The sequence below is a fragment of the Gasterosteus aculeatus genome, chromosome 8 (assembly GCF_964276395.1).
Source record: "Gasterosteus aculeatus chromosome 8, fGasAcu3.hap1.1, whole genome shotgun sequence".
NCBI lineage: Eukaryota > Metazoa > Chordata > Actinopteri > Perciformes > Gasterosteidae > Gasterosteus > Gasterosteus aculeatus.
The window spans coordinates 18,123,491-18,139,431 of record NC_135695.1 but is presented as its reverse complement, the minus strand read 5'-3'; the positions used below and the strand labels follow the sequence as shown (position 1 = coordinate 18,139,431).

The window sequence follows — 15,941 nt, the reverse complement described above, 5'->3', positions numbered from 1 at the left end:
ATGATGCCGTTCTTAAAAATATTTAAGAACATATATTATTGAGAGATATTATTTAGATACGTACACAGAATGTATTCAACTTACATTTCTACATCATTTCCCTCAGACTCATGATCATTGTTATTTTCAATGGTTTGACTTTGCATTAATCACATTCGTCAATTGGTTGAATGCTTTAGATTTTAACTTTTCAACCAATCACATCAAGGCAGACGAGCAGCGCTGCTCCTACGTCACATCCGTTTCAAACAACAGCGCGCGGGTATGTCTGTCCAGAGCGATGCAAAAACTTAACTAACGTTGTCTCCCTCATTTGTTTGGTTTATAAACGGCGAAGCTTAGCGAAACAAAACGCCTGAGTGGAACGTAATACTCCTGAGATGAAGATACAGCTAATACTTTATGGTAAGAAACTATAACTTGACGTTACGTTCTACCGACATTCTACCAAGTGAACAGTTAGCTAAGTTAGCGCTAAACGTTACCTTTAGCAAAACACAACGTAACGTTACCAATCTGTCGTTACTCTCGTCCCGCTCTTGTTTAATCAGGAAGCGATTTCTTATAGTGTGGATTGTGTCTCTCGGACAGCTGCCCTGAGCCGCCGGTGACTGACGTCATCATGTCCCAGAGCAACACTTCTCTCCTGGACGAGGTGATGCAGTGGAGTCAGGAAACCTGCCGCCAGGAGCTCAAGTCTGTCCTGCCGAAACTCACCATATCCTCTGGAAGCTAACGTGCCTGTTAACTGCCTTTCATTGTTCAGGTCCACATCGTGATGCATGAGTCATGTCATCATACACTGACTCCAGTGAGATGCAAGTTTCGTGATGGTTTGAAATCCACAAAATATTGGAAAAGCATGTGGAACATTTTTTTATATTTGGGATAAGTTAGATTGCATATTGATGGAACACTTTTTGTAATGATGACAATCTGCCCGTTCTCATGAATTACGTTGAGCACCAAAATTGTCTAACCCTCTCGGGATGATAACGGGTAGTGTTTAATACATTTTGGGCGTTGTATTTTCTGGATGAAGATCGGTCAACGCTCACTCATCCATCATCTATCAGGTTTCTAAAAATAAATTAAATCCCCGTAATGTTGGGGTTTTCCTTGACTTCCTCTCCACTCTTTGCATAACAACTCTGAAAATTGGGATGATCATATACGTAAGTTTCTCTATTGCACAATTTGTGATGGCACTACTGTTTTTTTGCCCTGAGCACTTTTTGTGATGCATGAACTGTCTTATGAACAAATTGTCACTGCAGGTGTACTGAAGGTCATTACAGACATGTTCCTCCCTCATATGGGTTTGTCTGAGCTGGAAGATGGGTGCTTCTCCAAGATCTTACCAAAGGTAAACAACAGGATGAATGCGCACTGTCATCCATCACAATATATATAATATGTGAACACCTTTACTAGCATTTGTTAAATAAAGCAGAGTGACTGCAGCTCACGGGAAAACACTTTTTTTGATAGAATTATATTTTCCTTGTGAATTACTATTCAATTAAACCTTCCCTTAAAGGAGTGTATTATTATTGTCTGCAGGTGGTGACCATGTTTGAAGGCATGATCAAAGAAATCTTGGACCAAGTCGGAGGGCTGTCCAGTCAAAACACTGAACTGTGTGCCTTTCTAAGAAACATTCTGCAGGTACAGTTAATAGTGCTATCTGTGTTGTTTGGCCGTGTACTTAAAAATGGTACAAAAAGGTACTAAGTTTAGGGTATGTATGACTTTTATTTAAAAAAACAAAATCAACAATCTCACCTCCTTCTCTCTTTCTGTCCCAATATGTTGACAAGTGTCTTCTTTCTATTCCAGGCAATGATGCAGATAATTGATGCTCTATCCACTTGTGTGCGTCACGTGTGCACATTTGAGGAAGCCCCTGACCTGGATGCCATCCGCTCCTTACCGACTTGTATCCTGAAAGTCCTGACGGAAACCTTCAACCACTGCAAGGTTGGCCTGTTCGGTTCACCAGTGGAACTCTGCAGCTCTCTGTGGAGCTCAATCCCAGGCTGCGCGGCTTTTATGCATCTGAAATGATGCAGCGCAGCGATCGCTATAATTATGTCTAAATGGTTTATATTATTTTTACGTTGTTAGTAAAAAAAGAAAGCATGGCACTGTCCATCAAAATGAATTATAAAGATTTTCCAGATAATTTATCATTTATACACAGTGGAGGAGTTAAGTAAAATTAATTGTTTAAATTGTTTGGGCTCATTTTAGTAAAAATATTCCGCATTGCTTATTTTGAAATAAGCAAAATAAAATCATCATAAAATGCCCCCAAAACGGGGTGAGTTTGAGCATGCAGTGTGTGTCGTCCTCAGGAGAGTGAGATGGTTTACTGTGGCCGTCTGTCCCTGGTAGCTGACCGGCTGCAGGGACTCTTCAAGGAGGCTTACTCCCTCCAGAAGGCTCTGCTGGAGCTGCTGGACAGGATTCCCCTGGACAGCAGTGCCTCAGAGGAAGCTGTCTCTGACACTGTAACAGGTGTGTGTGTGTGTGTGTTGGTTGTCTGAAGCCACACCCTTTGAGGATGAGACATTCACTTGTTCCACCGTTGGACCATTGATACAACTTATTTTACATCTTCCTCAGTGATTCACAACCTGTTGGATATCTGCTCTATTATCTCCAATCTGGACATTGCACTTCATGCCAACACATGGAAATTCCTCATCAAGTCAGTACAGCAGCAGCTTTGTGTTTTTGTTGATTTTCTATTTACTGTCACTGAATCACTTTGTTGTAAGAGTTGGGTGACTATTTCTGTTCAGACACAGCCTGAAGTACCAATCATTGGTGGAGGAACATCTACATCACGGTGACATCAGCAACAGCCTGTGTGACAACCTGTTGGTCTCCTTCAACAACTGCGTGGAGCTGGCTGAACAGATTAAACATGCCGGCCTGCAGGTAGGGAAAAAAAGATCAAACCATGAGGATTAAATTCAAGAGGAACTGCGCCTCGCCGCCAAAGTGGACAAGAGTCTTCTATGGGACTTATAGATTTGGAATTTGTCCCCTTTTTGTATTGAAGCTTTCTGTCCTTTTTTTTGTAAAGGAGTCAACACAAAGCCCAGAATACAAGCTCTTCCAGAAAACTGCGAAGATGTGTCGATTTTTTGCCAACACGTTGGTTCATTACATAAAGGTACAAAAAGTCTGCTTGACGTCCGCTATTGACTCTTTACAAACGTGATGGCATCTCGACGTCTGTTACGTTTCTCCTTTTCTAACTTGCATCCTTTCAACAGGAGTTCAAGTTTTTTCTGACCAAGTATTGTAACTGCTATCACCGTCTTTACCTTCACATAATCAGGTATGTGTGGTCCTAAGCAGCGTGAACCGACTGCGACTTGTCCTTCCGCGTGAGCAATCCTCCAATAAAGCGAAATGCACATGCTGATGTCTTTCAGCAAGTTCCCTCCCAGCTTGTCTGCTCCAACGCTGCCCTCCGCTCTGTCCGAGGAGCTGAGTGCAGCCGCTCTGGTTCCCATGGGTGCCCTGTTGCTCCAGCTGTTAGCCGTACGGCCCTTCGCCGAATTCGTCCTCCAGAACGACCTGCGTGAGTCCAACGCCCGTCGGTACCGTGGATGGATGCTTTTCTGTTTCTCCCTTTGCAGTGGACACATTGTTTTATACACGTTTCAGTGATGAGCTGGGATCATTTCTCATTCTAATAAAATATATCATTCCCAGAAATCTCATGCATTGACATATCCAATGTTGAGAGGCATCAGGGAATATCTCCTATATCTCCAAAACGTCCACCGAGGACTGACTGACCGATTGTGTATTTAAGAAAATTTCTTCGTCAGTGGCAAAACTTTATAATAAAGTCTCCGCCGTGTTTCTATCTGCCGACCCAAAACGTGCAACCGCAATGAGCCTTGTGTGTCTGTGTGCAGGGCTGAGTCCCGAGCACGAGCTGCCTCAGTGCCTGCTGCTGCTGAGCGTCCTGGGTCAGATCCACTCCCAACCAGAGGAGGTGCTGCAGCTGTGGCACACGGGCAGCCAGTTCTCAGAGGAAGAGCCCAGGTGACTACGCGTTGTTTTCAATCCTTTTTAGCATCAAATCAATGATACACTTGTACACCACACAGTAGTGTCTGTGATTTATGATTAAGCATTACACCGTTTGATTTATGGCTATATGTTTGAAGTGGTTGCTTATTATACTTTTAGTGACCCTTCTGATGAAAAGTGAGGTCACCTTGGTTGGTGTTAAGTTTGTTTTGACGCGTTAGATCTTCCTTGAGACACCTCCAGTTGATCTTTTTCCCCGCCCGCCCTGTCAGCTGGTTAAACTGGGTTTCCTTTCATCAACAGAACGTGATTTTGTGTTAACGGCTCAAAGTCATGAGGATCATCAGACAATTGTGGAATAGGCCGACCATTCAGTGGGATTTCACACTTCGCATGACAAAGTGTGAAATCCTTCACCCTCCAAACATTGCTGACGAAGAACAGTACTCGTATGATGCGCTCCCAAACGCCACCATGATGGGATCCGGCAGGAGGGTTGAAAATCCATTTAATTCCGTCCTGTGCCGTAGTCTTGGAGAGTACATGATTTCTGCCACTATGGCCCAGTTGTTGGGGAATATGCCGGAGTATAAGAGTAGAGACTTGCTGGTGAGCAGATGTTTGCATGGAAGCTTTATTTAGTCTTCCTCCAACTCTCAAAAGCTCTTCTTTGTAAATTGGGTTCAGTTTGTAGATGGTGCATAAACCTCGTTGTGAAAACTTTCCCATTGGCTGAGGCAAATAGTGGATGTCTCCATGGACGGACAACCTTTGTCCTCCTGGTGGCTCCTTTAAATCTTTGCATCTCCAAATTGACACCTTTTTTTAGTTGTCAATTACCTGTCATTTCTCAGCTGGTTCCTTTTCTTACTTAAAGAAAGCAACATCTTCAAAACTAGCATCCACCCTCCTGCTGTTTTCAACCTTTTCTAACTGGAGAAGTAAGTGATCAGTTTATGCGTGCGGCTTGAATTGTCGATACATTGCATTGCATTTACTGCAAGATTCCTTTTAACTTCCGGCTCATCACTAATGTCCAAATCCAAGCTGCGAATTGGCCACTCCTCTTCTGGCCACCACAAGAGCCTCAAAAGGTCTGCATGTTCTTTGGCAACTTTAACTGAAACATTGATTGCACATCAGCCATGATTGCTACAGGTTCTTGCCTAAAACCGTGTCAAAACTGCTAACCATGACGCACTGTTCAGCGAGACGCCTCTAAATTCTGCACCGCACTCAAACACGACACGCAAGCTTCTTTTCCGTGGATGGTATAGTTCACGGTGAGGGGGATCTTGTACCTAATCTTGTACTGGGCTTTTTTTAAGCTGCATTGAACCTGAACATCTCCTCTTTGCTCACTCAAATCTCTGTTGTATTGTCTCATCAACACTAATCCGATTAACAGTGACCGTAGCCACTCCCACCCTGCTTTGCGTTCCCAGTAACCCCCCCAGTCCAATAGAGTTGTTCATTAGGATCATTTGATGGTGTCACTAACACATGGCTCTTCCACGCTCGCTGTGTCACAGCCAAAAAACTATTTGCCTAATCACAAACACCGACACCTGCGGCAGGTAATCCTGCTGTTCATATCGACCCTGCGGCCTGATTGAAACAAATGTCCACACCCCCGAGTGGTGGGAGATTAATAATCAAAACAACAGAATGGCTCTTACAAAACTGAATTCCTATTTAACAGCAATATAACTCGAAGCGACTGATGATTTAGGACTTTGAGCAGAGGTAGTTATTAAAAAAATGCATCCATCTTCCAGCAGTCTTGAAAGAGACTTAGGTCATGTATCTGAATTGTTATGTGCATATGTCTAATACCCCCCTCCCCTCCCCTCCCCTGCCTCCAGGCTCCCTCTCTACCAGGCGTTGTTCACTAGTTTCCGCCGATGCTGTGCTGAGCGGCGGGTGCCTGTGCTGTTGCCCGGGGTGATGATGAAGGGCCAGGCCCAGGTCCTGGTCACGCTACACAGCAACATCTGTGTGCAACTGTGTGCCAGCGTGGCTGCGCTTCCCCCGGTGTTTGTCCCCGTGCTGGTGAGGTCACACACGGACGCTCATGCGTTATCCTGCCATTGAATTTTTTCCTCAAATCTCTGATATGAAAATAATCAATGGCGTTTGATATGCATTTGTTGTGGAAGTGTGGTGCTTATATTCTGGCCAGAAGCTTTGTTTTTGTGCAGGATTTCCCGTCATTCTTCGTCATTGGTTATTCTTTCACTTTCGTCTTGCTGCGTCTACGGTTTGTTATATCTTGTTTCTTCAGACTCCCACGTTGTCATCCCCCCCTTTTTTTTATCTCTCTTCCAGGAGCGTTGTTTGCTCAACACGGTCCTGCAGAGCGATACCCAGACAGCTCTACTGGCTACCGACGTGTGGTGCTTCACAGCGCGGTGAGTGTGTCGCCCCGTGTGCCAGCGTACCTTTCTGCACGCAGAGGCGTGCTGCACCGCTCACGGTCTCTTCTTCGGTTACAGGTACGGAACAGCCGAACTTTGCCTACATCATGTCCTCCTGGTTGCTCAGCTGGTAGGTGGAGAGTGAGAGAGAGAGAGAGAGTCCCTTTTTGTGGTCTGGTTTTATTTAGCGCCGAAAGAAATGGGGTTCACAGCAGATTGCATTTTACAATTCAATTTCAGACACAAATTCCAAAGACTTTCTGAGATCTAGACTGTTTCCAGCAAGGTCATGGATGTTTCTCCACGTCTGTGACCTCATCCTGAGCTAAAATAACTCAGTTTTCAGGACCTCTGGGATACTCTTTAGCACCGTTAGATCATGATGTCATCAGACTAGCCTGGAGCCCATCGCGTCTGCACCTCCTTTCATCAGAGCATCTCCTTTCTTCTGCCTGGATGCCCTCGTGATTTTACTCCCCCTGGGCCTTCACACCGGCTCCCTCACTGGGCCTCACGTCTCTCCTTGCCCCCCCCCCCCCCCCCCCCCCCCCCCCCAGGTGAAATGTTGCCCCGCTGAGTGTTACCAGTCGTCCCAACTGGGCCTGCTGCTCAGACGCATGGTGTTCCTCATGACGCCGGACCACCAGGTTAGAAATGCTAGGAACTGAAATTAAAATATAATTTTAGTTTTCAACTTGCATCTAATTTTTACAGTTATGAATTGAAATTCACCCAAAAGTACACTTAGTTCCTCCCCCTCCTTTAAAAGTTTAGTACATACTTGTTAACAATGTGCATAGTTTTAGGATAAAGTTGGTTGTCTTGTAGATACTTTCATTATTTCTTCTAATTTCAAGTTTCGAATATTTGATAAACACATTGAATTTCAAGTCAACAACTAGCTGTGATTTGTTTAATCTATACGTTAAAATGAACATACATTGAACTGTGCACAATTAGAACATTTGTATGAGGGGATTTTTGATCCATCATGATTTGATTTGTTTTTCCAGACGGAGCTGGTGGAGCGCTTCCCGCCGTCCGAGGTGGGAAACCTTCCAGTTTGGCGCCACGTCCTCCTCCGAGCTCTCTCACAGGAGGCGCGTCGGCGCGTGGAGGCCGACATCACGGACCTCACTGAAAAAGCTCTGAGCGACTGGCGGAGCGGCGGATACAAACTAGGACAAGTGGAGAAAGTGGTGAGGACGAGCTCACGATCGGGTTGGTACGGTCAGTCGGGTGGTCTCGTGACACTTGTTCTCATCGCCTCCTTCCAGCACCGAGCAGGGTGTTCATGTCTGCCGTGGACTCCGGTGGAGACTGCGAAGACACACTCGTATAAACTCACTATTTTACGTGTTGTATCGTCCAGCTGCCATCAGTAAGGTCATTGCCAGAATGATCAAATCCAGCCGACAAAACAATGCAAGGAAGCAGCGGGGGAACCTGAAAAGGAAAACGTACACAAGTGTCAAAGTGCCTTCTGTCTGCAGAACAAGGTGCTGTTTGCCCTCCTTGCGGTGGTGCGGGTGCAATCGTCCCCTGAGGAGCCGTGTGTGTTGTCTGCAACGGGAGTAATCACACAGCTGTGGTTACGAATGAGTCCAGACCAGGTGAGATCCAAATACACACACACACACACACACACACACCGGAGAGTCAGTGCCTGACTGTTCCCCGTGTCGTCACACTGCAGGTGCAGACTCACCCTGTGCTCCAGTGGACTCTGCAGCTGCTTCTGTCAATTACAGCCATTTTAGTGAAAAGCCTTGACCCACAAGTCATTTATCAGGTATGCGGTTAGTTCACCTTTAAGAAGATGAATGGAGGAAACATCTGTAGGCTGATGTGTGTGTGTGTGTGTGTTCCAGGCTCTGTTGTGTGTGGATAAAGTGGTGTCTCAGAAGTGTGCCGATCAGCTTCTGCTGGCTGCTCTGGAGTTCCTCTCCTCCCTGGGGAAGATCTTTTTCCCTCCTGACAGCCAGGTAATCAGACCCGACTATTCAATGAGCATCTCACCGGTTAGCTCATGTATTGTTTTTGGTTTTTCCTTCCTCTTTCACACCATTTATTTTGTCCCCCAGAATCCAATTCTTCCCAAGCTGAGCAGCCTGTTTGCTGTCCTGTTGGCGGACGGAGTGTGGCTGCTGCAGCAGCACGCCCTGGAGGCCTTTTCTCAGTTTGCAGAGGTAGGGCAGGACCTCGATAGGTGCGATGTGATGTACGCTTTAGGCCTTATAACCTCAACGTGCCCTTTTTGCAATTCAAGATAACAAACCATGAAGAGGTCATTTCTCAAAGTTTGAGTGTAGAAGAAACCAAGACGAAGGTGGTTAACTATCTGAGCAAGGTAAGGAAACGGTATCGCAATGGAGATTGACCTTTACGCTAAACGAATGAATGTAAACAAGGATGTTTTGTTGCAGACCGTCAATGCACAAGAGGATGTAGAGTCAAGGCTGCAGAGGCTCAAGCTGGAGACGGCAGTGATCGAAGAACACAATGAGAGGCTGGAACTGAACAAAGAAAACGCTTCCAGCAAACAGACAGCTGAAGCTGTTCCAGATTTAGAGGTTGGTGATTGTTAAATAACATCTTCCTTCAGTCCCTCTGAGAGGCAGCTGGCCAATACGACGCCACCTCCTAGTGTAATTAATGAGGACTGTTTTGATATTGTTTATATATTGGGAATTTTGTCAAATGTGGCATTAAGGTCCACTCTGACTCATGAATGAAGTGAGCACCAAACTGGAAATAGTACATTTATTCAGCAAAATATTCCTGGGATAAGTTTTACATGCTGCCCTGCTCAGCATTTTCCAAATTCCATTTGTACAAGCATGGTGTCAAATGAAATGATGAATTTGACCCTGAAAGGTATCATTATGTCCCTGTAATCCCCCCCCCAGCCGTGCCCAAAGAGAGCTCGCCAGGAGGCCGGCGCCGAGGAGCCGTACAGCCGCTACATCCAGACGGCTGAGAGTGCTCTGAAAGCCCTGCAGGCGCTGATCGCCGAAGGCACGCCCGACATTGTAGCTCCGCCTCCACGATGGCTGGAACCCAAACTCCAGGAGCTCCGGACCCTCATAACCCACATCAGTACAGCGGGCGCCGCGACCTAGCCTTCATTTGTAGAACGGGCCTGAGGAGTCTGTACGCCCTGATGCTGCTGACCACTTTTTAAACCTTTACATGGGCTGTTTTCATTGATATTGTTTATTAAACGTGTTTGAATACGAGCCATCGTTCATTTGTTTGTATTTAGCACAAAGTCAAACAGTCTTTACTGACTCATCAAAAATTGTGCCGCACCATATTGGCAAGATTTACAAAAGTACAAGTTTATCATATCTCCTCATTTTGTACAAGAAAAGCTTTACTTCACCAGCAACCTAAAGCTAATAAATTACGTAATTTGATTTCACATTCATTCAAAGTCCTGTCATTTAAACTGGCAAAATCTTAAATGCACACCTTGATTTTTATGTCAGTAGTGAAGTTGGCACGCTCAATAACCCCCCCAAAAATCATAGAACATTAGGACCAGTTAGCAAACGGTTAAGAATGGCTTCACTTGTCAAAATCAAGTTATCCCAACAAAAAAGACTAATGCAGAACAACCACCAGAACATGTATCAGTCCGACTGACATGCTTTTTAAAGTAAAACAAAGAACTTTCAGCATTACTGAGAGTCTCTGGTGCATTTTTGAGGATTCGAGTTAACGAATCAAACGTCATCACCAGGAACTTTGCTCCTCCCAGTTCAGGTCCTCTCCGTCACCCCAACCGTCGGCTTCAGCCTTTGAAAGAAAAGAACATCTGGGTAAATATTACAAATCCCTTAGCAGGTGAGGTTGTAAATGTTCATTGTCAAGAACCCCCCAAAAGGTGACTTATCTAAACATGGTTATAAAGCAGAGAACAAAACCCATTTTGCTTGTTCGTGGGTCACCGGTCAGCGTTTTAATCTTTGTCCTTGAGGACAACAATCCAAATGAGCGATGTTTGCCGTTGGTGCTCTGCATCGTGAGCCTTCATTGAGGCACCACGAGAGGAAAAGGCATTAAGTCTACATATTTACATCTAATTGTGGAAAAATGATTTGGGGTTTTGAGAATTTCCAATTAAAGCGTCTAACAAAAAAAACAACCTCACGCTCACCTCGGTCATGTTGTCAACGGCGAACCTGGCGGTGAGGGTTGCGGCGTCGACGGCCGAGTCGCCCTGCAGAGACGAGGCCGGAGACGGTCCCTCGTCCGGCTGCGGCAGAGCCGGAGAGGACATTTTGATGTCCGGCACCATGTCCGCAAACAAGTCCAGCTCCGGGTCGGGCTTTTCCTTTCTCTTCACCGTAATGGTGAACTCCTCCCCCAGACCCGCTCGGCCGCCACTCTTTCGGGACGCCGCAGGTTTGGTTTTGGGGTTCAGCGGGTTCTCGGCGTCCGTCTCTTCTTGAGCCCAGCCCTCGTCCAACGAGGACGCGGTCCGGCCCTGTGCAGATTGCCGGAGGCCGGGGGTCAGTTTGAGGGGTTTGGAGGCGCCTGGTCTCAGCGCCTCCGGGGGAGGATTGAAAGGGGTAGCGGCGCCCCCTCTGGGCGGTGTGAGTACAACCGGGTCAGACAAAGGAGCCGTGGGGGAAAGATCCGAGGTGGGTTCGGCGTCCTCGATGTCGTCCCACGGCTCGTGTTCAGTGTTTCGCTGCGAGGGAAACTGTCCGGCTCGGGTCTCGCTCTCTTCCGGGTCGCTCCAGTCGGGCCAGTCTTCCACTGGGCCCTCTAGCCTGTCCGTCTGCTCGGGGCTGTAAGACAGCGGCTCCGTCTCACTGTCCTGACGGAAGCCATTCAAAGGAAGGGACACCGGTCTGCTGACGTCTGAAACGGAAGCAAATATAAAAATAAAGATTCAGACAAACAAAAAAGCAACTGAACACCACATTTAGAGCAGGGGTATCCGACGGGGGGGGTATCGACTTAGCGTAGCCCTCCATCGACTGTACCGTTCGGACAGCAACGTCACCCCCCTCCCCCCAACCCCCCCCCGTCGACCGTAATGGTCTGGCCCATGAAGTGGGCTGCCTCTGGCCCGCACCTGAGATGAGTTTGAGACCCCTGATTTAGAGTATTGGAGAGGTGGGGTCATACCTGGTTTTATTGGCAGCGGGTACATTTGGGGAGCCTCCCTGCGACCTGCTGAGCTGCCCATGTGACCCAGGACGAGGCCTTCGGTCACTGTCGGTTTGGGGAACAAAGTCAAGACTTTTGACGGCTGGGCCACGTGAGGGTGGGGGCCTCCAACTATATGGACAGGTGAAGCTGAAGACAAGAGGCGGGATTAGTGTTGAGTCATAGTATCGAATGGGAATGGTAGGAAAGAATATAATGTCATTACAAATTCATAGTATATAGTAGGTAATAAAAACAAGCCAAAAAGCCATATTGGCATTAAAAAGTCATTTTCATTGCATTGTTACTGTCCAATAGTGGGAGTTGCTTACTTTCAGGGGTGACCTCTGTTGACCTCGTGAAGTTGGGTGTGGTGCGTTTGAAGACCTTCGACCTCTCTCCGCCAACCACCACTTGAGCCCCCACCAGCGGCACCAACACCGCCAGACTCTGCAGCGTCATGGCAACCAGAGAATCGCTGGTGTCCCTCATTCCCAACAAAACCTGCAGCCGGGGACAAAACAATTGACATTTAGGTCGAAACTCAAATGCAGCGCTAATGTTTCACACGCATCTTGTTCTCATCTGTAACAGTAAAGTTGCAGTGACCCGAGCTAGCGGCTCCCCGCTGCACCCGGTCTTTATGCTCGGCACCTCTCGCCTCCATAAGTAACCTTTTGTGGAAATTAGTAAAAATCTCCATTAGCGGCAACACGGCTGTTCACGCGGGTTCACTTACATCACACACAGCCCAGAAGAAACCTACACGACAAACACGCAAAACAAGAAACGAAAAATGCAGGTTTCTCTTTCTCAGGTAAGTCAAACTATGTCTTTACACCGAGCTCGATGACCTTTGTTGACCTCAAAGTTCAAAAGTCTGGTAACTGCGGTCACTGCACCTGAGGTAGGATGTGGTTTTTGATTTCATCGTGAGAGAAGAACCCTGCGTAGATGTGCATGTGAGCCAGCAGGACCATCCGGATGTGTTCCTCTTTGACCTTGAAGAGCCTGAGAAGATGAGGGATCACGTGCTTGCGGTACAGGGACATCGACAGCAGGCATTCTTCATCGTTACCTCCTCCGCCACTGGATTCTGTACACAGGGACGCAGAAATGATGCTACAGGAGGCCTCTGCTTCTTTGGCAGGGACAAAAAAACAGACAAGGGCTTTTTATTAGTAACAGAAGGTTTAATAGGAAGGCCAGTCTACCCTTCTTTGGCCGCAGAAGATGAGGCAGGAAGCTCTTGACAGCCATGGGTTCAGCAAAAACAAGAGAGTTGAGGAGTTTGGGGACGAGGCGCGAAGCGATCAGCTCTTCAGGGAGACTTTGGACCCGGTCTAGAAGAAACCTACACAACAAACACACAATGAGCGTATGATGGGGTTTAGTTACATGATATACATTAGCCAATATATCGGAAACAACACTTTAACTATTCTGAGTGGGATCTAATAAACCTGATACCGTTTAGCATGAACACAGCACAGGTTAAAGAACACAAAAGACTATATTCTCACTTAAAGAATTCATTCTTTTCTTCTTCCACCTTCAAGGTCAGGCTCTTCAGAAAATCCCTCACTTCCAGAAAGTCATTCCTATTCAAAAAAAAAAAAATAGGCAGTGTTCAAAACACAGAATTCTCCCGAAGTGCTGACGGCAGCAAACGCAAACACTAACCTGAAGAAGTCATGAGCCAGCAGGGAGCTGAGTGGGGGTCGCGAAAAGGGGTCAGAGTTCAGCAGGCCCGCCTGCAGGGTCTTTGTCAGACTGTCGGACAGCTCCTGTGACACTGAAACAGAGCAAGAAGTGGGATGAAGAAGTTTACCTGCAGGCCAAACCGGCACGTCGAGGTTATGAGCCAGCATTACTCACCACAGCCATTCAGGAGAGAGATCAGGGCCTCCACCGTCATGCCAAAAGAGTAACTGTCCCGGGAGTGAGCGTGTTTATCCGGAAGCATTTTAAAGTCCTCAACCTGTCGATGACGTGTCTATTATGAGAGAGGTTCTACGAAAAGGGAGGCGGTCTTCCATTTAACCTTTGACCTGCTTACCTGCTCTTCTGGAGGAATGCAGCTGGCTTCCCTCACATTACGGATGCTGGCGAGAAACTGAGGAGTTGGAAGATAAATTAGGGAATCGAAACATTCAAACGTATTTACAAAAAAGGTTTTCAAATATCTGACCCGGGTGCGTCGTCCCGGTCTCTTACCTCAGGCGTCGCTTCAGAGAACTTGCAGACGGTATCCATCCCCCCCAGTTTCCAATGACCATCTTCACTGACAAATACTGATGAAATGCAGACGTTGTTGTGGCTTGATTTACCCTGGTGGTTAAGAAATAACATTTAGGAACTTATTTAGGAAACTTGTTAGTCACAGACGGACACCAAATGGCAACAAATACTGCGATACAGCACCTCAGCAGTTACTGTTCATACTAATGCCATTGTTCAAATAAAACATCATACACAATTCAAGCTGAACAAGCTTGGAGGAATAAGACAGCATCCTGCAAATTCAGACAAACGTGATCACATTACATTTACAGTCGCCTCCGTTAGGACAATTTTTCCGGAGGACTTTTTCCGCTCCACTGCTTGTTTTCCGCTCACCCTCTCGTGCAGAAACACAAGTGCCTGCAGGAGGTCGTAGATGCCGGCGCAGACTTCCTCTGGGGACAGACCGTCCAGCAGCAGCTCCAGGGGCTGGACACGCTCCGTCACCAGGTGGATGCCGCCGTCCTGCACCGAGCACGACAGGAAGCGCAGCAGACACGGGTGCCTCAGAGTCTTCAGGTGCTGCAGGAAATTAAAAGTAGAAAGTCAGAGGGGAAGGGGGGGGGAAGAAGAGAAGGGAACGTGGGAACTGATGCGGCCAGAATGCCACAAACAACAGTGACCAAAATAGAGACCTCAGTGAATGGAGGGCATCAGATAGCCTTTGGTTGGTATGTGATGTCATGATTGAGATGCTACCTAGTTTGGTGCGTGGGGGGGTCTGAAGCCTAGGACTAAGTAGGACTACCTGAGCAGCTTTGTTGACTTTGTCCTCGTTGCCCCGCTTGTGAACAAACACGGACACGGGCTTTCCATCCTGCAGCATCGCAGAGTGCACGGTGAGTCCGGAGGGCAGAGTAAGCAGCGGCTCCTCCAGGGTGCAGCTCCGCACCGCGCTGCTCTCCGCACCCATGGCCGCGCTTATTCCTGGTAGCGGGGAGGGGGAGAAAGGGGGGAGAGACACAAAGCAATGTTGTCAGTCGCTGAGCCCGCAACCATGGCCACGGGGCACACACACTTATGACGTTACCTATTTCGCCGTAGTGGAGTCACCGCCGCTGTTTGGGGAGTTAGCTAGCTAATGTTGTGTTGTTAGCTAACCTGGGCGCTACGTTAGGCGGCTCGTCATCGCTGCGCGTGTCAGTGGCCCTTCCGCCTTCAGGCAATCGTGCCGGTCGCGGCGTGGTCGATCCGGTGCGTTTTCAACAGGATTTACTCTTTGTTAGACAAACGTAAGATATTGCGTAATACTGTTCACTTCTACGTGAATCAACGACGCTAACGTGGAGCGACGGCAGCACAGTAAACACGGAGTCTTCCGGTTAAAGACGGAACCACGTAGCAGGGGACACTGCTACTTCAGAAAATGTTGGAAATGAATCACTGACGTTTATTTCCTTATTTTTGGGGAAATTACTCTTATTACTGGGCAAATATATAACACATGGTCAATTACATTTAACGTTAATGTGCCCAAAGTTACGCTTTTAAAATCGTATAAAACCCATGTCCCCGCTCTAAAACACAATGGTTGCAACCAAAGTGGTGCGAGAAAACTGTAGCAACCAGCTTATGTTGACAAAAATGAAAGTTAGAAGCTGTCCGAATTGGACATCAACTAAGTCCTCGCCCTCGGCAGAGATGCGTCCGGTCTTCCACCATTTGTCTTTTTTGGGGTCCCCAGTACGAACAAGTTGGGACGCTATTTTGAACCCGGGAATGAAAGCGATACCAGCTGCGGGTTTCAGTTGTACCACGTGGTCATGTGCTTCAGTGACAGTTCTTAAAATTGTGCTCTAATATTCTGCTGATTACGGTTCACTCTGCTCTAAAAATGTCTTCCCATCTAAAATGTACTAAATGCGTTCAGTTCAAATGACTGAAATGTGAGTTATCTTGAAGTGATCATTAAAATGTTCTTAATTACCGATCAACTTAAAATCAGTTGAATACAAAACAGTAATGAAAAGGTTCATTGAAATTGTATTTCATGTCTACTTTTGGTCAAGTTTTTATTTT

General features: G+C 46.9%; 2 protein-coding genes across 5 annotated transcripts; one reads left to right on the top strand and one right to left on the bottom strand.

Moving 5' to 3' along the window:
- The first annotated feature begins 193 nt into the window (after positions 1-193).
- On the top strand, positions 194-9,715 carry firrm (fignl1 interacting regulator of recombination and mitosis). Of its 3 annotated transcripts, none has more exons than XM_040184110.2 (25): positions 194-405; positions 552-718; positions 1,136-1,175; positions 1,278-1,366; positions 1,564-1,668; positions 1,840-1,980; positions 2,358-2,520; positions 2,629-2,713; positions 2,808-2,946; positions 3,095-3,184; positions 3,288-3,352; positions 3,450-3,598; positions 3,942-4,071; positions 5,925-6,111; positions 6,388-6,470; positions 6,555-6,606; positions 7,034-7,123; positions 7,490-7,675; positions 7,970-8,089; positions 8,173-8,268; positions 8,348-8,461; positions 8,561-8,665; positions 8,746-8,826; positions 8,903-9,049; positions 9,386-9,715. In XM_040184110.2, the coding sequence occupies exons 2-25, from the start codon at positions 623-625 to the stop codon at positions 9,596-9,598; spliced, it is 2,766 nt and encodes a 921-aa protein (XP_040040044.2). In that variant the 5' UTR covers positions 194-405; positions 552-622; the 3' UTR covers positions 9,599-9,715. The 3 variants fall into 3 exon arrangements, with proteins under 3 accessions (XP_040040044.2, XP_040040045.2, XP_040040043.2); XM_040184111.2 differs by having other exon boundaries at positions 214-405; positions 592-718; XM_040184109.2 differs by having other exon boundaries at positions 230-405; positions 569-718.
- Positions 9,677-15,850, bottom strand: scyl3 (SCY1-like, kinase-like 3). Of its 2 annotated transcripts, none has more exons than XM_040184112.2 (14): positions 14,953-15,850; positions 14,671-14,849; positions 14,259-14,444; positions 13,857-13,970; positions 13,699-13,755; positions 13,518-13,620; positions 13,323-13,434; positions 13,163-13,240; positions 12,854-12,993; positions 12,542-12,735; positions 11,972-12,143; positions 11,619-11,789; positions 10,639-11,348; positions 9,677-10,277 (listed from the first exon to the last, which is right to left on the bottom strand). In XM_040184112.2, the coding sequence occupies exons 2-14, from the start codon at positions 14,833-14,835 to the stop codon at positions 10,215-10,217; spliced, it is 2,265 nt and encodes a 754-aa protein (XP_040040046.2). In that variant the 5' UTR covers positions 14,836-14,849; positions 14,953-15,850; the 3' UTR covers positions 9,677-10,214. The 2 variants fall into 2 exon arrangements, with proteins under 2 accessions (XP_040040046.2, XP_040040047.2); XM_040184113.2 differs by having other exon boundaries at positions 15,024-15,681.
- Between the last annotated feature and the right edge of the window lie 91 nt (positions 15,851-15,941).

Bases quoted from the DNA above. Each gene is read 5' to 3' on its own strand.
- firrm (XM_040184109.2), top strand. The intron at 4,072-5,924 runs GTGACTACGCGT...CCCTGCCTCCAG, and splicing joins TTCTCAGAGGAAGAGCCCAG to GCTCCCTCTCTACCAGGCGT. The intron at 7,124-7,489 runs GTTAGAAATGCT...TTGTTTTTCCAG, and splicing joins TCATGACGCCGGACCACCAG to ACGGAGCTGGTGGAGCGCTT.
- scyl3 (XM_040184112.2), bottom strand. From the start codon at position 14,835: ATGGGTGCGGAGAGCAGCGCGGTGCGGAGCTGCACCCTGGAGGAGCCG. The intron at 13,621-13,698 runs GTAAGCAGGTCA...CGTCATCGACAG, and splicing joins GCATTCCTCCAGAAGAGCAG to GTTGAGGACTTTAAAATGCT. The intron at 13,241-13,322 runs GTTAGTGTTTGC...TTTTTTGAATAG, and splicing joins CTGGCTCATGACTTCTTCAG to GAATGACTTTCTGGAAGTGA.